The 23,523-nt window shown below is 40.2% G+C and overlaps 1 protein-coding gene across 11 annotated transcripts in view; it reads right to left on the reverse strand.

Moving 5' to 3' along the window:
• Nucleotides 1–23,523, reverse strand: part of TNRC6C (trinucleotide repeat containing adaptor 6C) — a 116,944-nt gene that overhangs the window by 27,583 nt on the left and 65,838 nt on the right. For 5 of the 11 annotated variants that reach the window (XM_076353555.1, XM_076353551.1, XM_076353556.1 and 2 more), the window contains exons 5-11: nt 12,705–15,296; nt 4,790–4,999; nt 3,387–3,553; nt 2,615–2,719; nt 2,086–2,166; nt 1,388–1,445; nt 1,027–1,172 (exon numbers count right to left, since the gene is read on the reverse strand). In XM_076353555.1, the coding sequence (XP_076209670.1) occupies nt 1,027–1,172; nt 1,388–1,445; nt 2,086–2,166; nt 2,615–2,719; nt 3,387–3,553; nt 4,790–4,999; nt 12,705–15,296 (3,359 nt within the window). Of the gene's footprint in view, nt 1–1,026; nt 1,173–1,387; nt 1,446–2,085; nt 2,167–2,614; nt 2,720–3,386; nt 3,554–4,789; nt 5,000–12,704; nt 15,297–20,982; nt 21,481–23,523 lie in introns of those variants that run through there. The other 6 variants (XM_076353558.1, XM_076353554.1, XM_076353557.1 and 3 more) reach the window with 3 other exon arrangements.

The following is a 23,523-nucleotide window of genomic DNA, read 5'->3' on the forward strand; positions in this document are numbered from 1 at the left end:
ATAGTTAAGACTATAAGAAAACACAGGGTGGAAACTGGGAAGATAATCGTTATTCAGGGTCAGTAAAGTTTTTAATACAGTCTGTGTTAACAAGATTAGGTGTCATTACTGTCTCACATCCTGTAAACAGCTTATGTAAAATGAATTGGTTTCAGCACAGTTTGTGAAAACTATTGATTTCTGCATTCAGAACCACCCCTCCACCCCCCACCCCCCCTTTATGAATATTTCAAATAACCTGTGAAATAAAGAATGGCACCAGAGACTGTTCTTTCCTTTATTTTGGGGGAGATTCTGAGATGATTTGGTGGGTCTCTTTGTAGGACTTCATGTCAAGTTGTAAATCTCATTTCCTACTGAAGATCTCACTGCACTTTTCCCTACATCCTTTTCTTTAGGCACTTCAAATCTTAGACACCAGGAACTTCTGGAGCCTTCTCCTCAGTCATTAAATGGTGCTGGAAAATTTGTCATACGTGATCACAGAAAAGGAAGCTCATTGGGGAAGCTATTTATGACTGTGCGTGTCTGCTCTTTGACTTAACAAAAATACCTCAGCTCCGCACTCCTATTTAAGTACTGAACTTTCACCGAAATCTATAAGGAACTCAAAACTAAACCAGGAATTAGGAGCCTAATTCTTGAAGATTTTGGCCTTGGTCGTGCCCGATCGTTACTCTGGGCAAGGGTGACTGACTCTCTGGACTCTTACAGAGTAGAGTGAAAGGCTTTCTGCACTCCGTTTCTTTGTTTTTCCCATTTCTAGTTCCACTGCATTACTGATTCCTTAGTAGGTTTTAATTTCAAGTGTAACACTGGGGATGACCATTGTTTATTTCTATGTGGTAATCAAATCATTGGACTAAATTCCCCACAAGATTAAAAGAGAAGAAAAAGAATAAACTAGTATGTAATTATCTATGACATTTCTCTCTACAGCTTTCTCAACAGACAGTGGAAATCATCAGTATTTCTATACTGTGTACAGTTTTGACTTGTAAATCACATACATATTTCTGAACTTACCTTGTCAAGGAAGGTGGGGCGGTCCATGGAAGACTCTTTGGAGATTGGTGGTGGGCGGCAGCCAAGGGGTTTGGTGACCATTCCATTATAGTCGGTCACTCCCATTCCACGCTTGTCCATTTCCACCTTCTTTTCCAGCAGAGCACCTTCACAGACAGGGGAAATGTATTGAAAAAGGTGATGCAAAGACAGTGAATTTGCCAACAGTAGGTCAGAGAAGTAGGTCTTGCTTACAAAAGCAAAAGCAAGAAAATGAATATTATCAAATATATCTGGATAAGATCAAACTCTCAGAATCATAAATGGTTCCTGTGTTGCTTTAAAGAAAAAAAAAAAAAAAAGTAGTTACACAAATACTTACTCATGGCCTGATCGAGATTCATATTGTTGCTCTTCAAGGCCTCTTCCGCTGGCTCTCTCTGTCAAAAAAACGGATTATGTTAAGAGAAAAAGTAATCATGCTTATATGATTTCAAAGCAAGCTGAGAAAACACATATATCTCAAATACTGGATTTCATATATACTGAGCAGCACAAGTAATGTCTGTGCACATTTTTTTCTGCTTTTACCAATTCCCACAACAATTCAGTTAGTTTCAGTTTGTTAAGTAAGTACTAGTTCTACAAGGTCAAATCGTACTGTTCTATTTAAATTTCTACCTGTTTTCTATGGAAGGCTTAAGTATCACTATGACATGCCTTTCTCTAAAAATACAGCTATACTCTAATTTCACCTGTTTAATAAGAAAAGGGGAACAGGAGTGGAATTATTACTGAAGTTCAAAGTTAACACCTATTGTTATAAAACTCTGAACTTCAAAAGATCTATAAATGTCATCACACAAAGTATATCATCAAGTAATCTCAGAGAGCACTCTACTAGCTTACGGTAGATTTCTGACATTAGAGTAAATGTCTAGATGCAGGTAACAGAACTACTTCCCGGCCTGAAGAAGAGACTGAAGATCCTTTTTGTAGCTACAGTCTGAAACATTGGAAGTCAGAACTACGAGCTACAAAAGCTTAGCCACTGGTGTGCTAGCTATGAACACTACTCACAGGGAAGCCCATGTCTGTGAGCTGTTTTATCAGACGGTTCATGATCCAGGCCTCATCTTGCTTGCTAGATGTCTTCATGCCCTTAGTAAATAAATGGGAGATTCCATTAATGGTCTGGTTCCCATATTCATACTAGTGAGATGTACATAAAATACATGGTAAGTCTTTCTTATTAATAATACATGCTACTGAAAGATATATTAGTACATTAATTTAGAAAGTATTGAAGAACCCTCCGAACAACGTAACTACGATTCTCTTCCCCCACAAAGTGTACAAATTTTATCTCAGCTGAGTAGGTGTTCAGTGTACTATTTAGTATTTGATTTGTCGACCACTGAATTAAAGCCACCTTTGAATTTAAGTATTTCATTTTAATCCTTGGCAGAAAAACATAATGAAATCAAAGATTCTGAAATAGTACAACACTTCCTGAAAAACATTCCCAAAAACGAGTTTGCAACCTTGAAGTTAAGAACGTTACTCAGTGTATTTTCTTAAAAACAAACAAGAGCGTCTAGATAAACACCTTTAAAAGATCTCTGTGCAGCTTTTCTATCACAAAATCCTTAAGAAGCCTCTTCCTTTCAGTTCTCCAGAAAGTACCAAGGGACAAGCGTGGATTTGTTTTGGGCTGCGGACAGTACAAGAAACAACCATACTTGATCAAATCACTGGCCTAACTGTTGGCTAATGGAATAACAAACAAACTGGCTAAATGCATTCCCAATTCCTTTAAGTTACAGCCTGGCCTTGTCCTGAAATAAAGACTGTGCAATGGAAAACTTCCTAACATAATTGTCTATGTTCTTGGTTGAGTGCGGCATTAACACAGATTTGCTTTGTTCTCATACCAGTTCAGACCTTAAAATTATCTGTTTGTTCCTCACAAATAGGAAATAGATATTTTTTGCTGAACCACTACATCACAAACTACTGTTCGCTTTTCTACCACAACAGAAAGCGTATGAAAACCCCCTTAACGCTTTTCTGTTTCTGTTAATACATTATCATTTCTTCAGAATACATGGAAGCTTATAAAACTCAGAGAAAACAAAAGCAACAACAACAAAACCTCCCGAAGCACCTGACATGCTTAAAGTCAAAGATCTCCCACTTTCCCCTGTAAGCAGGTAGGCTGTACTTGAACCACGGTAGTGGCAAGCTGTCTTTGGGTTCAGGTGTCAGAGTTCTAATTTAAGAGTTCAGGTATAATGCAACAACAAATTTGTGACAACTTATTCTAGAAATGTTATACTAATTCCATTCTTTTCTAGACAGCATCTTTATTTTTGTCTTACCTTTTGAAGTCCTTTCTTCGGGGCATTCCCCCAGGAATTACAGGAGGAGCTGCTCTCTTGTGAAGCAGTATTATTCCACATATCTCCTTCTTCATCTTCCCACTGACTAGTACTGAGATTCACTTCATCCCCACCACTGCCCCAGCCTTCTTGCATAGATTTTGAAGCTGGAGGAAAGGAAAGAGGGAGAAGAAAAATCGGCTTCAATTTCCTTTTATACCATATCCAGTATGCTAACATTTGAGTTATTTTCAAGAGATATAGAGGTTCATCAAGTAGCTTAATTGGCATTAAAAGATAAGGACTCCGTCTCTGAAGCTAGCAAAAAAGAAAAGGTCTCTAAATACTTTGTAGAAAATAAAGTCCAGCAACAGCAAGTCTTTCTTTTTCCTGAACAAGTAAGATCTATGGTCATGGTCATTCCAGTCTCCTAGGAACAAGGAACCAAAAGTATGACCACACACTTGTTAAGTGCTATTTTGCTTTCAATGAATCTCACCATTTTAGCTGCCACATTCTTCCGACAAACAAAACCAAATTTCGAGGTCACGAATGGTCAGAAACTCGTTCCCATCTCAGAAGAATGGGATCTGAAAGGAGCACGTGGGCTGCAGGAAACACTTTACATTAAGTGATGAGGTTGTGTCACCTCGTTCCGTTTTACTCTGTTTACTCTGTTTAAAGCTGAGATTACTCATTTTAAGAACTCTTGCTCCTCTGTTCAGGTTTTCTGGGCCTTCTATCTCTCTCAGTATAGTATTTTGCAGGAGTGAAGCTTAAAGACTACCACAGCCAAAACAGAAGTCTAAAACAAGCACTGTAGCCATCAGGGCATTTAGAGATGGACTGTTTTTATCAAATAACATTAGTTAGGAATCGCAAAGCAGTAAATAGTTCAGGATGTTCCTGAACCTCTGAACAGTTTTACTAGCTGAAGAAGATATCCACTCCCTCAGTTTAAAAGAATAGAGAAGTTATGACTAGTCATTCTCAAGTGTTTCTCTTCCTCCCAAAATCAATCCTATCTTGACTGAGCTCAGTTGCTTCTCATCCCAATACAGGTTTCTTTTAGGCAGCGAGGGATAAGTACTGTTTCACATTCTTCTGCAGTTTTATAGTTTCCTGCATCTCTACAATTTATACTATACTGCTGTTGAAGTACACAAAAATACTCTAAGGGACACCTGAAATTTACTGGATCGATACACTATATTAATATTTTTGTATGAATCTCGTATTGGGAATATCAACGTTTTGAGACAGCTAATGGAGTTTTAAGAAAGAAATTAAGATTTAAATGCACAGAAAACCAGAAGGAGCGCTGTTTAAAAATACTGGCAGAAGCAAACACACTTTGCTTTTTCCCCTCCAACCTCTTAGGACAGTGACATCCACGCACGTACCTGGTTTGCACAGTGCTGGGGCAGCAGCTGGAGCATTTGTTCTTCCGTATGTCCCCGCCGACTCGGCAGGATTATCTCCCCACCCTGTACCACTGCTGGGGGGTTTCCCCCATGCTGAAGTGCCATTATCAACTGCAGCAGAAGGGGATGACGGCTCTCCCCAAGAAGCTTCGGTCTTTGTGTGGACAGTAGGCATTTCTCCCCAGCCTGCTGAAGCAAGGGGAAGGAGAGAAGAACAGTGATGAGAGGAAAGGTTTCTTTTGTCAATAATTTCTAAGATGGACATTGTATTAAAGTCTTTGTCTGGAAAAAGAATGCATGAACTAGTAAGTAGACACAGTGACTCTAATTAAGCATATAAAAAAAATCCCTTTGATTTAGTCTCAGAATTCTTTTTCTTAGTTGAATACTAATGCCAAGCTGTCAAGAAAGAAGGAGTATTTTTCAACACAGCCAGGAGCAGTCAGGCTGCCAGGTGAGCCCCAGACCTGGTCCCAAGGGAGCAGTTGCTTCCAACGTGACTTCTCAGAGCAGACTGACCAGGGCTCAGGGAGCACATGGCAGCACTGCGAGCATGCAGGAGACCAGGACCCAAATCTGAGCTGGGCCTTGTTTCACTGAAAGATTTTAAGCTATTTTAATTCCTTTTAACTATTTACAAATTATCAGATCTCTTTTCTCAAGCCCTATGAGTAAGATGGTATTTGTTTGTTACCACTTTCAACGTAGATTATATACGTTATATGCATTCCTTAAAGCTTTCATTACAGCTCATGGTCGACTGTGTTCCCTACGTATCCCTTCATCACTGAGCCTCTACATTATAAAATATGATTTTTAAAGAGAACTAGACAAGACTGCAATTAGAATCTACAGTCAAAACACGAGGAATGGCAGGTAGAAGTCACTGTTTTCCTACAGAGTATTATTTTAACTCACTGAAAAACGTAAGCTACTATAAAGAAACTTAGTCTGGCTTGGCTTGAATGTAATGCGCTTAAAATCATATGACACCAATTTCAGCACTGAAGTCAAATGCGCTAGGAACAACCACATAGCTTCTAAGTCCTAAAGAGCAACACTGACAAACACAGCAAAAGCACTGATTGAATTTAAAATGACCACTACCTCTTAAAAAAAAAAGTTTTTTCTGAAGAGACACATTTGGATCACAGGCGGAGTTCAAGGTACTTTTTAAAAGTATACAAAAAAGCCAGATGCATAACAGGCAAGAAAACAGAGTTTTAACATATACCTGGTATTAACCTGTTTTTCTACAATTATCACAAAAAGCATTACATCACATGACAACCGAGATCTCAAAAAGTATTGCAGAATCCAGTGCACTTGAAACTTCCACTGTTAATTAGGCTGCTAATTCAAGAACTTGCCCTCTTTTCATTGGAGAGTAATATTATTAAGTACGTGTATTTTATTCTGATCAACTGTTGCCCTGCCAAATCTGTAACTTCTAGCAGCTCACAACATGCAAACAGATCTAGTAAGAGAGAAACTTGGTTTCGCTACTTCCCCAAAAAGTGTATCATTACTGTTTTTAACAGATTTTCATGATTTAAGGACTAGATGCCTACTTTGCTGCAGCACTATTCCTTTTTTGCTCCCCAGTGCTATCTGCAAAAATACTCTGGAAAGGTTTCAAAGAGCAGAAACATAACATTTTCTGCAAACTGACACCTAGAGTAGGAAGAAAATGGCAAGGAAGTCACCACAAAAGAACTTTATTTGAAATAAATTAAACTAACTAGGCAATAGTGTTACACTGAGCAACAAGTCTAGCTAGATGTCTTTGCAGAACTTACTGATTTCAACAGAATTTCTGTTACTAGAAACTGCAGGCAACATACACCACCAACAGTAACTCAAACACTGGCTAGCAGTGAAAAAATCTCCTTTCAAACAGATGGGCTCATATCTGTCCACCACTCCAGTGTTCCCGTATTACGTATTTATTTTAGGCTCTATTTCTTAAAGCAACTGCAGTTCTCTCAGATACTTATAAAAGTGTCTATGACATAAAACATATCCAAACTAAGCCTACATGTTCAGGACACGTAGCTTAATAAAGCTCCTTCACCACCAGCAAGATTCATTGTGTTTTAAAACATATGCCTGAAACAACCCAAAACTTCCCTTTCATTAAATTGATTTACATTTGAAACAAAAATACTGTATTCTAAGCTCTGTCAACGTATCTTAAATTTCTGGTTATTTTAAAGTGTGTACAGAAGACAAACTCGCAGACACACACATGTATGTATAGAAATGAACCGCTACTTAACATGACAACTTCCTTGGCGTTGCACCTAAAATACTTATTCAAGCTTTCTGCTTGTATCTTTAAGCCAACTTTAATTAAGGAACGTTTTATTTGAATTTCTGCCTTACTACTCAGGAGGCAACCTTGTCAGACAACTGCATGTATTTAATCATATTGGCATCTGAAAAAGATTAACTGCAGGCAAATGAAACAGAAAACACAACATCTCTAAGGCACCAATTAGAATACAAATAGAGAGAGTGCAGAACACTAATACTTCCCTGAGTTCATGGAACTAATGGAAACTAATTCAATTTATGAAATCAACCTTAAAACACAATTCATATATTGAAAAGGCAAAGTGTGCTGGGTTATAGAATAAAAATTCAAAAGAACTGGTCCTTCTGTTGCTCTTCACTATAAATTCAACAGCATCGATAAAAGACCACGGATGTGTAATGTCCAAGTTATTTTGAGTTAAGTGCTTTAAATGCGCTGAGCAGTAAGTAATACGGGATTACAAATAATGAGGGAGCCAGCCTTTACTAAAAGAGAATACTTGCAAGTACCTAAAAGCAAACAAAATGCATCAACTAAAAGTTTTCAAAACTATCTTAACAGAGCAAATTAAGTGCAGGAAATTAGTAAATAAAACCTGAAGGCTGCTGGAGAAATAACTTGTGCACTGCAAAAATTAACCCGTATGTAAATTCCAGAGTACTTCTCAATTATGAACCTGTTTCCCCCTCTGCATTAAGTACCTGCTGTCTTAATGTTACTACCTCTGTGCTACCTTTTTATGACTCCATGTTAGAAACTTAAAAAGGTGAATAGTTACATTTTTGAATGAATGATGCAAAATTCCACACGTGAAAGAAGAAATTTACTTTGTATTCTCCAAAGGACTCTTCTTTTTAAACAAGGTTTTCCCTCAATTTTTAAAATAACCCAGTATGCTTCATATTTGAAACAGACACAGGTGGAATATTGGTTCAAACAGTTTGTAGTCCCAACAGCTTGCCTCTGGCAGCGTGATGCTTTCCAGTACTGTATCATATACCTCACAATAAAGGCAGCTCACAAACAGCATTACAGTGGGTTGAATGAACGCAAGAAGCTACTTTTAAGTTCCTTTACACAGCTGTTTGGAAGGAAAACACCTTCACAGTGGTCTCAAAATCTGAACCTGCCTAACGTTTTCAAAATTTCTGCTCAGAGAAAACTTCCTATTTTCTTTATGAAAATAATATGCATTCAGGCTTTCCTGAGAAAAAGCTCCATGCCTTCAAAAGATCTGCATGAATGTTGTTTTGCAACAGAATGAGCTCCGTTAAAGGGTTCTTTGGCAAGAAAGTGAGGTTTCAATACTGAAGTTTTTAAACACTCTTAAAATTGCAAGAAACAAAACGATCACAGTGAGTAATAAACATGGACACATTGGCAGAGCTTTGTTTTATAGAAATAAAAACATAATTAACACTGGGCCACAGCCAACAGGAAATCCTCAAGGGAAAGTGAAATGGTAACTAAGCTGTGGCAGGATGCAGTTGTTTTCCCTCAAAATAACCCTATAGCCATTTGGATGGCAGAAATTGTTTTCCTTGAAGTTGTTTGGTCCATGATAAATACCAGAGCATATGACTACAACACAGGCAAACCAAAATATTAGAACCTTCTGTAGATGAAAAAGGAAGAAATTAGGTACAAAAGAGATTGTTTACTAAATTGTCACCAGTTAGTCCACTAATAATAGAAAAGAAATAAGCTATAAGGGGGGGTGTGTGTGTGTAAAAGGGAGGGTTATATATATATTTAAGGGTCACTTGTAACCCTTAACCTTTCAAGTCTTCATTTTCTCAAAGATACTCCAGTTCATGCAGTGGAGCTCCACGCCTTCGTATCTCACTCAGCATTAGGGAAGCTCTTATTTGGCTTTCAGCAATGAGATCAACCTTGTGTGAAAATCTCAGTATCGCCTGGCTGTCCCTCAGAACTTGGCTGTTAGAGGGCTGAGCACCCACAACGGGATTTTTGGTTTTTACATGAGCATCCTAAAGGAGCTCAAAGTTGATCTGGTTTCAAATCCATTCTGATGAAAGTTCAAAGTAAGGAAAACACATCACTTGCATTCCCTGTTTCACATAAATTAGACGCTATGAATGACATGTAAGTTGCCACTGAGACAACGGCACAGGATTATTAAAGGAACAAAGAGATCTTCAGAACTTTCAGAATTTAGACCTGGTTCAGTTTTTAAAAAACTTAAGCTCCTTGCTCTCTAGGAACCACAAAGACCTTAATTTTTGACCTAAAATCTCCATAGGGAAGCCTACATCATCTTTTGTCGTTTCTTTACTCAGCCGGAGGACGGGCGGCTGGAACCCTGCCAGGCTCTACCTATTAGTGGGAAGAGGGAACATCAAGCCCACTCCTCAGCATTTGGAGGAAGGATCTGGTGCCGTTTGGGATCCAAAAATCTTTTAATCATTCCTGTTTGCAAAACCTCTTCTCACTTCTTATTCCCCTTGTATCAAAGTTACAAGAGTTAAAAGAGCTAGTAAGAATTATGCACAAGTAATTTAGATCAAAATTGAATCTAAATCAAAACCACTAGCTTTCTGCTCGTCTTTCTAAATAACTCAGCAGTGGTTTGGGAGCAAGCCGCTATAACCAGAAAGGACTACATTTATCACATTATCTATCCCCTTTTTTTGTTTCCGACAGAAAAAGAAACTCCTTAGAGCATTATGCATTGTCATCAAGTGTGTACCAACATCTGCTTCCCATCAATAGCTTTTAAGTTTTGTATTCAAAGAATTTTGAGAACTTCTGGGGATGGGTGACAAATTGAATAACAAGACTGTAACTTGGCCTCCATTTCTAAACTAATATAGTATAAACTTAAAACCCAAAAGGGACTTCCACTCCTTTGTGAACAGCTAACTAGTGCTGTACAGCGAAATTAAAACCCACTTCTTTGCTTTCAGGATGCATGACTGTGCCATCTTACAGCTACACCATGCTTCCCTACTTATACAGGAACAGAATCCATGATTTCTTATTCATGATATTCCCTGAATAGTAACGAATCATAAAAATGATTGGCAAAGCATGTCTTGACCCATGCAGAAGACAAAATGCCAATGGTAACTACTTAGTTCAAGTGTTGCAAGATTTTAGATGAGCACTTAACCTGTGCCCTATGGCACAGCCCTTAATTACACAATCACGTTTTGCATGGAAATACTGTACATGGGAAAGAACTGTCGTTGGATGCAATTTGGTTGTGGATTACAGAAGTCTCCTGGCTCCAGGATTCTTGTCTCCCTTTCTGCAGAGGTTGGAAATGCACAGCCAACGGGACAGGGAATTGGAGTAGGAAAAAATAAGGTTAAACAGCACGACAACAAACTGCAAGCCCATGTCTGTGTCGTAGGAAAGCCGCGCATTACTTGCTTCTCATCTTTTAGCTGTCCCAGATGGGACATGATTTGTAGATGTTTTAAGTCTGTGTACATTTCCACAAAGACCAACAGGATATTGCTCTACAGCTGCTATGTGCTATACGCGGTGTTAAAAATAGGTTTCCTGCACATTGAATGAGGAAGCAAATAGGGTCATTTTAAACTACATTTTTTGCGCTCTCTGTGTAAGATAAGCACAAGACTAGCCCCTCTCGGGCACAGTCAAAGGTAAAGACGGGCATAACACAAAGTCACACGGGACTGCTCCTAGCTTCCATTTGCAGATTAGACAATAATCCTTCAAAATATTTCCATGTATGGCCTTTGTATCTGTACCTATGTACACAACTGTAACCATACGTAAGCAAAAATACACAACAAAAGGCCTAACTTATGCCCTCAACAACTTGATGTAAATTTTAAAATCAGAACCGTATTTTAAATTGTCTTCACTATTACTCAGTTTATCCTCTTTCTTGCATGCTGCCTTAAGTATATTCAGAGAGTTGGTTTTGCTTTAGTATCTTAGAATCTTTCTAATGAACATTTTTGCAAGACACACAATACTGTCATTTTAACCTATTCACGTGGTAGTTTGAGTGGATGGTTACAAATTAATAAGCAGTTCTCTGTCTGCATAAACATACTACATCAAAGAAACCCCTCCTTTGCTACCGTCTATTCTCTAGAGGAATCACTGTAGATTAACACCAGTTTTTAAATTCCATTTTCAAAATCTGAAGGACTCGGAACAGTAAGTTTTCCTCTGCAAGGTGTTAGATTATTTGAATAGCATTAACCATACATTGCTGTATGTGAACAGTTTTACAAGCACCAATGTAATCTTCCAAAAATCAGCTTAACAAAAAAAAACAACCCCAAAACTCCACCCAAAACCCCACCCCAAACCCAACCAAAAACCCACTTTCACGGTATCTCCACTACAATTCAGAAATTTGAATTGTCAGTTTCATGGGTAAAGTTTTAAAGGTGGATGAAATAAGTTTAAGGTTAACAAATTATAGATCACGTATATTGGACTGACCAAGTACAAACCTATTTAAAGATTTCTCCTTCTGGAGCACGTTATTTTCTTAAAATAGATACTTTCAACTGTTAAAATATTTGACCAGAGTAGGGAACATGAGGCTATTTTTACACAGACATTACAGTAAGTTTGAATTATTTCAAAACATCAAAGAGAAAAATGATGGAAATAAGAGAAGTAGAACAAATCCCACTTGGAGGGGTTAAAAAGTCAATATTTAGCCATGACCAAGACGAAACAAAAACTTGGAGACAAAAATCAGATGAAGAATTTCAAAGAGCACTGCAAGATTAGATTTATTTTGAGAAGTCTGCGGTCATAATATGAGCAGGGCTGCTAGTAACATTTAAATACCTTCCCCCTAAGCATTTTTCTCATTTTTTCCCCATTTTTATTCCTTGCTGCTTGTCTACAACAGTACCTTGTCTTTTCCTAGATGCCTAAAAACTTGTCTTTGGAACACAGCTGAAGTTAAAATCACTTTTCCCAGCCACCCTGAATATTAACATCTTTAACCAATTCAGCTTTACGAGAATCACATAAAAGTCCAGGACACTACCCGTGCTTGAGACCTGAAGTATGGAAGAGAACCGTTTCTTCATAAAAGACAACAAACAGAAGACAGAGTAACAGCAACAGCCTAGATTCATGCAACCGTTAAAAAAACATCTGTTGCCAAGAGGTACGGTTTGCAGAAACTAAACAGATGCATATTGTCTAAACAAGACAAAGACTGAGCAATGGTCACAGAAGACAAGTCAGAGAAAAAAGGTTAGCAAAAGGACCCCAAACTCTCAAATGGTTGAATTAAAAGAAGGTGCTACGTAACTGTGGAAGAGCTGACAAAATAAATATGGATCAACAATCTAAGGACCTAGTGTATTATTGACCAGATATTGTTTCAAGCCTTTCTTACATTCACTTGGACTATGGAAGCTTGTGTCTCAGGTTCCATGGGTTCTGTCCTCAAGACGAGAAGTTACTGCTTCAGAGTAAATGAATAAACTTATTCTATGACATAAATACAGGGTTTCTATCTTTAATGTGTAACTGCACACTGATCAGGCCAGACAGCGTTCAGTAATCGGTACTGGTATAAAGTATCTTATAAAACTATTTTCATACCTGGACCAAGCAGCGGGGACCGGTTCGGCTGGGCACTTGACTGGTGCGATGGCTGAGGTTCAACCATATTTGTGTTGATAATGGTGCTAGTGGTGGTGGTATTGGTTGTGGTACTGCTCTGAATGATAGGATTATTTCTATCCCACATGTTTACAGTCTTGTTGTTGTTGTAATTTGGGTCGCCCCAAGCTGAGGTACCATCATCGATTTCCATCTTGCGGCGAATGGACGGTGGAGATGGCTCTTCCCAGCCAGTTGCCTCACAGTTCTCTTTTTGTTTGGCTGGCACTGGCCCACCAACCCACCCTGACCCCGTCTGTTTTACAGAAGCAGCTCCTCCCCAGTTACTCACATTGTTGTCCTGGGGTTTATTAGCCCAGTTTTGTTGGGGGCCTGGCTTTAAAGATTCCCCCCAACTTGTACCTGTATTAGCCTTGCTGTTTGTGCCATTTCCCCAACCACTGGTCCCAGACCTTGTGGAATCATTCCAACCAGACCCTGATCTATTGTCAGAATCCCATCCAGATCCATTCTTCTTCCCATCACCCAAGTGTCCAGGAACAGATGATGAATCTGTCCAATCTCCACCTCCTGAAGTCCAGCTTGGATTTGATTTCTGTCCATCTCCCCAGTTTTGAGATTTGGGTTTCTGAGGTTCACCCCAGGTAGGCGATTTGTCCTCCTGATTTGCGGTCCCACTCCAAGCGTGGCCGCTTTTGGCAGCAGCAGCATTATTAACAGTAGTAGAGCTTGCTGACTCTCCCCATCCCCCTGGGCCATTTGGTGCTTTGTTGTTATTGTCTCCCCAACCTGTATTTGTTGGAACAGCTGCCGGTGGAGAGTTGACCCACCCAGATACTGAAGAGGTATTTGTACTGTTCATGATGGACCCATCGTTCTTCCCCCCTGAGTTTGAAGATTGAGTAGCTGCACAACCCCAGGCCTCTGTTCCATTGTCATTCTTTCGTTCAGACCTTGGGGACTCTTCAAATTCCCAGGCAGTGTTTTGCTTTACAGGGGTCTGTCCCCACCCCGTATTGGACAGGACCCTGGGGTCAAGGTCATTTCTTGGCAACTGAACTTGCCCTTGGTCTATCATCCCTTTGTCTCTCCTCCTGCCCTCTCCAGCCCCCTCCCTCCCAGTACTGCCTTCGTTTTGACTGCCACTGCTGTCGTTACTTCCTTCGCTAGCTGTGGTGCCAGATGCTGCAGCTTTGGCCCAAGAGTTTATTTGTTCATTGCCCTGCTGCATGGCAGGATTCGGACTGGTAACACTAGAGCTATCCCACCCTGTTGATCCTTTCCCGTTGATGTCGCTATTGGAATGCTGGTTTGGGGGCTTGCCCCATTCACCGTTCACACCGTTACTGGTGTTACGGTTGGGGTGGCCCCAAGCTCCAGAATGCATACTACCAACACCACTGTTGCCACTGCCCCTGCCCCACGCTAGTACCCCAGGACCAGAAGGAGGCCCCGAATCCCACGCGCTCGCTCCGTTTCCTTCCTTTTGCACAGCACTGCTGGATCCATTTTGTTTAGCACTTAATGCTGAGTTCACAGTGTCTCCATTCCCCTGACTGAACCCAGAATTGCTGTTTCCTGTGGCAGGATTACCTGGGGACATCCCCCACACTGAACTGCCCATTCCTTCACCACTGCCCCCGCTGACTTGAGAAACTGATGTTCCGTTAGCACCAGGAAGGCCTTGCAGGTGGGGCGGGATGATGGCCCCCATACCAACAGCCATTCCCCAGTTCGGCAGTCCATTTGTCTGCATTGCATTGATAGGGTTTGGTGAAGAGTTCATGGGGTTAGTGTTATTTGGTCCATCAGTGTTAAGGTTCTGAGGTTGTACGCTGAAAGACACATTCTGAGAAGTGGACGTTTGTGGTTCTGTGCTCTCTTGAGGCAGCAAGTTTCCCCAAGCACCTAAGGTGCCTGTTGGGTTCCCATTCTGGTTGCCCATGTTCTGACCTATGGCACTGACTGGACTGCAAATACTGGAAGGGTTGCCTGCTCCCACAGTTCCTTCATGTCCAAGTACAGGCCAGGCAGCTGGATTGGCATTAGGGTTAAGGTTAAGATTAATGCCAGCATTCGAGTTGGAAGCACCCCAGCAGTTCTGACTTCTACCATCTCCCATCACGTTGTCCATCTTTCCATCCCCACCACTGGCAGAGCAGTGAGCTAGGCCAGAGCTGGAGCCCGCAGCCACACCCCACACCCTGGCCGAGTTGCCGTTACCGTTTGCTCCACCAGCTCCAAGGGCACTCTGGTTAGAAGTGCTTTGGACGAGTGCTCCGTTGGCGCCATTATTGCCATTAGTTTTCTTTGTATGTCCAGTGAAGTTGCCTTGGGCACTCCCTGTAGCCATGCTACTGTTCTCTGAGCCACAGTTGGAGGCAGAGTCAGTGTCTGTAGTACATTCTGAGGCAGACTCAGTCTCAGCTCCGGTAATGGAAGGCCACGCTTCCTTGTCAGTCCTGTCTATTATCACTTTATCCCAGCTGCAGTTGCCTTCACTCCTGAAAGCGGGCTGCTGTCCCCAGTGGGAATTCTCATAATGGTCTCCCAATCCACTGTGGCTGAGATCTGAAAGGATCCAATAAGGTTAAAAATGAGTCCACTGATCAAGCACTGCAAAAGCCCTCTATTAAGTATTATTTTACATTGCCAGTTACAACACTGCTTTCTGCTAAAATTTAGAGTACATTCTCTAACATAACACAGTAATTTTCCTCACTACAATAAAGCGCGATGCTCATATTTAGGTTTTTTTTTTTAATCTGGCAAAACTCTCAATTAAAATAATGGAACAATTCTATTTTAGAACAGAGCAACAAAAGTGTTTTGTATCCCTTAGTGCACTAGTAAAAATAGTAAGCAGGCAATAAGTAAGGATAGCAAATACACTAATCTATGTGAAAAAGCTAAAAAGCAAATTTGGAAAAAACGCAGAAGACTATCTAGCAGACTCTTACCATTTATTTTGACTCAATTCTCATTCTTCAGAGAAACACAAAGAAAGAGCATCCAATAAAAAAATGTAAAATGTCTGCCTGCCCTTAGATATTACATACACACCCACATCACACTCAACACACTAAATTCATACTGCATTTAGGTTTTCAACCCTTCCTGTAAATAAAGGAACAAATACGGACAGCCACCTTTACTATTGAGTGTCAATTATACATTTAAACACCACTACTGTAAACATTTTAGCAGAGAACTCCGGTATTTCTAAATAACAGGCAGTTTTGTCAAGAAACGTAGCTCTTAAAGGATTTACATGTGGTTCAAACATTCTTTTGCACTTGCACATACAGTCCAATTTCTCACCCAAACCAATGAAAATCAGTGCTATGCTGTACAGATGCTCAGACGACAGTCTTTTCAGAGCACCTCCCACATCCTCAAACACAGATGCTAATCCAAAAAATTAAACAAAAGCTCTTGAGCATCTAATTGCTTGCTAGGGTACAAAGTTAAACTGGAAGACGCAACACTTCTCATGCTAAGAACTCAAGCTTAGTTCAAGTTTTTGCATTTGCCTTCCATCCCAATTGCTCTCTACAAGATTTTTAGTACAGATTACTCCTTTTAGTTTCTTTTGATGGGAATTTTATAGCAAGTAATTCAGTCTGATCCTAGGGGTATGTACTAGAGACGATCTGCAGAACAGCTCCTCTTAACTGGTGTCTAAATAAGGGAGAAAACTGCATATATGTAAGTTAGAAATTTTGGATGTCAATTATTTTTACTTGCTGTAAATCTGCAGAAACATGACTTTAATTTTTTTATTATTTGAATAAGAATAATATTTTGTGGGGAAGATGTATGCAACAAATCTCTCAAATAAGCTGTTAACAGTGGATGCCTAATATGCATTAATTTAAATCACAAATATTTTGGTGTGATTAGCTCCTCTAACTGCCTCCAATTAGAGGTATTCCAATACTGCAAAAAAATTGTTCCAAGAATAAAAAAAGCTTGCTCTCTTTGACAAAGTCTTCTTATTCACATATTTCACCTGTAGCTTTTCAAGAAAGGGGGGTGATTATTTGGTTGCCTCATGAAGATTTATCAAGATGAAGAAAGAACACACTAAACCAGGACAGATTGCATCTTGCTTTTTTTTTTTTTTTTAATTCAATTGAAGCAAAAGTATGAATGTTAGAGAAAGGAAGGGAAAACAGTCTTAGCTCATCACCTGTCTTCTCATGATGCTAGGAAAAGCCTTACGTTTCACAGAAAGGGCTAAATAATTGACATGTGTATGACAAATCCAAAAGAGAGTATGAAAGGAGCCACTTGGATTTACCTGGATTCTCTCCCCTACATGCAATGGATAGAAAGGAAGAAAGCATCATGTTATTCCTGGATAAAACCTACTGGTTACATTACAGAGCTAAGGAAAAAGGTTGAACGTTTACCTGATAATCTAGGTTTGCTAGACAGGTGTTAAATAGAGACCAGAATCCCAGATAAGGCACGGAAGGGAAAGGAAGCCTGTGAAATGACTTTAAAAGGGTCAACAGGGTCAGAAAAATGAGCCAAGCAGCATTCTTAGCAGAGTAGGAATGAACAAAGGAAAAAAGCAGCGGCAGTCCAGGCCAGAAGATAAGAAGTTGAGGCAACCAAAGAATCAGATAAGAGGAGTTATGCGAGATTTTTTTTCAACACTGTGGGTGGTGAGATTCAGCACTACATTTGAGACGTGACAGAAAGATTTAAAGGTAGCTTGAAATAATTGTTCCAATAAAAAGGTCTTGTCAAAGCCAAAACCTAAGCTACGTGTGCAAGTGCCTGGGAGAACGATGGTGCTGCCCAAGGCAAGCGAGAGTGTCTGTGCAGGGCAGGTTTGTGAAGAAGCATCAAGAGCACAGTGCAAGACGTCTCAATACTCACAAAAATGGCACAAAGACTGACAAGATGAGATGAAAGGGAGCTGCTTGTTTAATAATTTCTTTTTCTTCCTCCTCTCCCCCAAAGATGGTGGTTAAAGCAATGCTCAAGTTTGGGAGCACTTCGGAGACAGAAAGTAAAGGGAAGGGGTGGGAATGGAAGAGGAAGATGACAAAACAGCTTAGAAAGGTTCTTGAGAGTAGGGAGCAAAATGGTTCATTAAGTAAGATACCAGGATTTTGAAGAGCAGTCAGAGAAACAAGAAGGGGGGAAAAAAAAAAAATATGAGGGGGAAGAACTATAAAGACCAAGAGATGACCATGTTAAAAGCAGAAAATGGCCAAGTGCCTCAGCTTGGATAAGCACATCTACTCCAGACAGTATCACACCAAGTATGTTTGGCTTGGAAGCAGTGCACATGCAGCTCAAACCCCTCTGCTTTTCAAGGTTTTGCAACTCCGTAATTACTCCCTTTCGTGCACCATCAGCATAGTTCCTTTTACTGCAATTCAGATTACAACCTCAACAACAACCACTGACTAATCAGAAAGTGGTTACTCTGCTAGGGATTACAATAATATTTTTAGGTGACATAAAATAAGCAAGCCCTCTCTTGAGCAGCAGCGTACCTGTGCCGTGCCTTCCCTGCTCTGGAGTCAGCAGGACCACGCTGGTACCTTTTGCAAGTCATAGATTAAAAAAAAAGCAGCACAAAAACAAGAGGCGTGTAATAACTTCATAGCATCCAAATATTTACTGGAACAATTGGTCCTAACACCAAAGGCTGCTGCTATAAAACTTGTAAGAAACAGGACAGATAAAGGGAATGAAAAAAAATTTCACAATATAAACAGAAAGCTGCAAAAACTGTGACTGTGCTGCTGAACAAACATAACAGAGTTTGAGTGCAGAACTGATCCTGAAGAGAGGACTTTTTATATTCTCGCCTCTAGAAGCAAATAACCAAAAGACACTTTTCCATTTTCTCTAGACTAAAAGGAGTTCATTCCTATACATTAAATAACTAGTAACACAGTCCTACTTAATCCATAAGGACTTTAAACATTTGGGAAAAATAATGAAAGGAAAATATTTTATATGATTAAATCTAGAGAATTTTTTAGTTTGTTTGAGGGGGTTTTTTTGAACACATAGATTTCCTCCAACTTTCTAGGAAACCAACTCTTCATAGAAATTGCAAATATTTTCTTTTATTTTCAAAGCTGTTAAGACTGAAATGGGAAACCCATTTAAAAAATTCTTAAGAATCAGTTCCTCTTTATTTATGCAAAGATCAGAAATAAAAGCACTGTAGTCCATCAGAAGCATTTCTATCCTTCCTCTGTGAACTGAGCAAAGATTTTAAACAAGGCATCAGGAACAGGAACCGCGGGTATTTTATGTTAGCAAATCCTAGTGCTGGTACACTGCAAAGTGAAATTGGTTTTTAAATTAATACTTTGTGTTTGAAAATTTTAATTATGCATCTTCTATAAAATATGATTCCCTTGATTAACAACATATCTTCAGCAATCAGGAAGGACAAATTAATCTGACACCAACAGTAACAGGTCAAAATTGTTTTAAACAAACATAACTTCTGTTAAATTGCTGTAAATGCTACGATTCTGTAAATCGTACATGCTACTTGAAAAATGCACAGCTTTGATCAGTGTTACCAATAAGCATGAGGGTTTTGTTTTGTTTTTAAATCATATCCTTAATGGGATGGGAGGAGATTGCTGGTGTTATTACATACTGTACCCAACATACTTTACCAACTTCGATGTAGTACTTATTAAAAATAGAAAACATTTTTGGCTGTGTTTGATAATGAATATGAATAATTAGTTGCAAAATTAGTTTAAAGTTTACACAGATTACAAAGGTAAAGTATGAGTAGAGTGAAATGGGAGAAGCTGTTGAATGCATTTCTTAGAAAAGCAAAATACTTTGCCTGCACTAGCAGTTTACCCAAAGCTTCAATCCTCCTCTGAAAATGTCATTTACAATAATATTTCTTTTCATTTTCATTCAGCTGAGTTAAAGTAACTGTATCTTCATAACATCCATTGCAGTAATGAGTTCGAATGCTGCGCAGTAAAATTATGCATCCTGAACTATAATATAACATTCAGCTGATTTAGGAACCGAAGTATGGAGAGGGTGCGAAATGGCAAAGCCTGGGATAAACTTTTAATGAGAACCACGTTATTAATAAGTTTTGCTCATCCAATTTTAAATCAGATCTAATAGTGAGTCCTTCTCTTATTACTAGTTTTATTTTTCAGTTCATGTTAGTCAGCATAACAACAACCAGATTCATTGGCTCGTCCTGTTGTGCCCAAAGGACAGATTACAGACGACGTTGTTGTTTGCTTTGACATGCAGAAGACAGAAAAATCCCGAAGGCCAGTGACAGTCCTACAGGGGATTTTGCTTGTCACACAAAGGTTAGTGATTCTGAGTAGGAAGTCAAGAAGAAAAGGGCAAATTACTTTCTCCCCCCAAAAGAAACAGTTTTCAAATCAACATGAGATCTATAAAAAACTATACATGAATTTTTCTAAATCTTAATTAAATCCGAATTGCCAGAAACATTTTAAGTGCTAGATCAAATGTAGGCTAATTTCATAAAAGAAAAAGAAAAAAATGACACAAGCATCTATTCTGAAGAATGAAATATAATAAAGTAGAAAATCTGGGAATTGTAGTGCTAATATTTCAGGTTACCTGCTACATCCAGCTCTATGCATACGCTGTCTGAGGCTGAGGACAAATTTGAAAACTGTCATCTATTTGAAGCCACTTACGAAGCTAACTTACAAGTCTCATAGATGTTAGGAAGCTGAAATAGCGTTCATAATGTGGAAAGACAGAAAAGAGATGGAAGCACTGAATAAAGCAGCTTTATTTATTTTAAAACTAAACCACAGTTAAGTACACAAGTGGGAAAGCCTGTTATCCCATTTTAATTTTCTGCACTACGACATTAAAACGTAGTTCCTTTCCTCTGATGCTGAAAGCTTTTAAATGCATTAAGAAAACAAGCAAAAACAAACACCATTTTTCATTATTAGTAGAGATTCCACTAAATGCTACCTCTCCAAAACAAAAGCAGCAGTAGAAAACACCAAATAATTGCATTTTTCTGCTCAGTGCAACATATCTTTAGCAAGCAGCTCACTGCGAAGACGCCATTTTATCAAACCTGAAATGCAGCCAAAAGCTTAGGACGCTGTGCTGCTGCTCTCTCTCTGAAATGTTATGTAATAAATTGATTTAACAGAAGCAGATGCTATTTTCTCAGGGTTAGGGTTACTTTCTCTCTTTTTTTGGCTCTAAAAAGGGCTGATGGGTAATAAAATACCTGAAGAAAGGAGCCGCCCAACCATCCTAGGAGACGCTACATTGTGTGCAGAGCTGTTTCTACTCCTGCATCTACGTTCTCCAGGGCTCTCGGCTTCAATATGTCGGCTGTGTACAGTGTGAGCCTCATCCTGTAGAGCTGCCAAGAAAATCTCTCTGTGCAAGCGTGCGCCCAGACAACCTGCAAGCTCGGTCGGGCCTCGGTTGCACTGGCTATGGAAATGCCCTTTCCACGCACAGCCCTCCTCCCCCTTCCCCTCGCTCCGCTCCTTAACTCTAGGTGAAGGTATGAACAGAGTAGGATTTTTAAGCTTTGATTATCTAATTGCAGCTGACACTAAACCGATCTTCCTTCCTCTTTAAATTCTTTCAACTGTCACAAAACATTTTCACTTCAGGACCCAGCTACAATTAGCACCCTAGCTGCTTTTCTCCCGCTTTTGAAAGTCAGCCAAGAGAAGACGCGGGCGCAGCCTCCCGCCCGGCGTCCTCCTCCCTGCCCCGACGACAGCTCCTGCCTCCCGCCCGGCGTCCTCCTCCCTGCCCCACTGACAGCTCCTGCCTCCCCCGCCTCGCGTCCTCCTCCCTGCCCGGACAACAGCTCCTGCCTCCCGCGCCCCGCGTCCTCCTCCCTGCCCCGACGACAGCTCCTGCCTCCCGCGCCCCGCGTCCTCCTCCCTGCCCTGACGACAGCTCCTGCCTCCCGCGCCCCGCGTCCTCCTCCCTGCCCCAACGACAGCTCCCGCCGCTTGGCGGGCGAGCGGCAGACCAAGTCCCAGCTGTATATTGGCGCCCCGCCAAGCCCTTAATGACTTCCCTGCCTCTACCTAAAAAAGATCTAAGTGGCAAACATGAGAGCGTATTAATCAAAGGCGCTGTTGTTTATAAACGCAGAGAAGAACTGCCCTAAACAATGCAGCGCGGACCCGGGTGCTTTCTGCCTCCTGCAGAAGGGGGGACCATCTTTTAACAACCGCAGGCTGGAGAGCGCTGGCTCTCTTTAAGACATTTGAACACACAGGCTGTGAACAGAAGGGGGGGCAGCTTAGTGTTTCCAGGACCTAAACATCATTACAAATCCTGAGAACACACGTAGAAAACTTTTATCAACGCTTATATACAAATCTCAAACGAGAATTTACACACAAACTTCTAGGACATCTAATACACTCCTTTACAATTATTTCCCCTTCTCACTTCCTTGTTCTTCCTCCTCCTATCTGCCCCAAATACATATTAATTACGCAGTAAATGGAGCACGTTTTAAATTTGCTGTTTCAATTCTTGTCAGGTGTTCATTTGAGCAGTTTCACCCTTCTGCACTGGATCGCACACAACTGATGTCTCTTTAAAGGTTTGGCTGCGTTCTCAGAATTGCTGCCACTTCACTACCAAAGCACAATCGCTGCTGCTATTCTTGGCTCAAGAACTGTTCCACTGAAGTACTCCTGAAAATAGTTGGTTTCCTTCTGAAGACATTTATTCTCTGTTTCTTTGCAATAGTCTCTGAATACTGGACGGGTTTAACCTCATTTTAAAAACAACAGATGAATGAAAATCAAATCTGTTTGGTTTTGTTTCCATTCAGAAAACTGTTTCAATTGAAACTAGAAACTAAGCTTGAGTCAATTTTGCAATAACTTTAAAGTCAAAATATTGTTGTGGATTATTATACTCCTTTATATCAGCTATACATGATTAAAATTTCCATTAGTTAAAATGATATGTCAAAACTGGAAGAGAACATAAGACACATTCTCATGTTGCTTCTATTTTTCTTATTAATATCGTAAACTCCCTGAAATCTACTTCAATTTATGGAGGCAGGTACTTACAAAGGGCACCTAATTCAAGGGGGTTGTGTTTACCGGACAGAGGTAACGTAGGAAGGCAATGCAGAACCCCAAGGAAGAGTCAGAGCCCACACCAAAGTTTGGCGGCAAAATAAAGCACAGCTTCCAGTCCAGCCCGTGCTGGTGGATGAGCGGCTGTTCCCTTCCACGTGCTCCATCTTGTAGCGGCCTCGACAGGGCATGAGTCTGGTAAGTTTGAAATCCTTATCGATACCTGAAGACTAAAAAGGGGGATTTGAGAGGTTATGCAGACCACTCACCTGATCTAAGGAACTATTCCTGATACACACTAAGTGACATTTGCCCAACCCAACAAGGAAGCCCTCCAGCAATGGAGACTGCACATTCCCAAGTGCTCTACCTCACTTCTTAAGATAGCTTTCATACTGGCACATTTTTCCTAATGTCTAACCTTGATCTTCCTTGTTGAAATTTAAGCCCATTATTTCTTATCTGATCCATCACAGGCATACGGAATGTATCATTTTCTTCCTTGCAGCAGTTATTTAGGTATTTCTGCATTTCTAATTCCAGTCTTTCTTTGACTTAGCAGCTCCAACTCCTTCACTCTTTGCAAGGCTTGTTTTCAAGATCTCTACTCATTCCTGTTGCATTTCTCTGCTCTTCTTCCAGCTGGTTCACTTCCTTCTGAAGGCACAAAACCCCAAACTGGACTCAATATTCAGAGG

This window comes from Aptenodytes patagonicus, chromosome 16, assembly GCF_965638725.1.
Source record: "Aptenodytes patagonicus chromosome 16, bAptPat1.pri.cur, whole genome shotgun sequence".
Taxonomy (NCBI): Eukaryota; Metazoa; Chordata; class Aves; order Sphenisciformes; family Spheniscidae; genus Aptenodytes; species Aptenodytes patagonicus.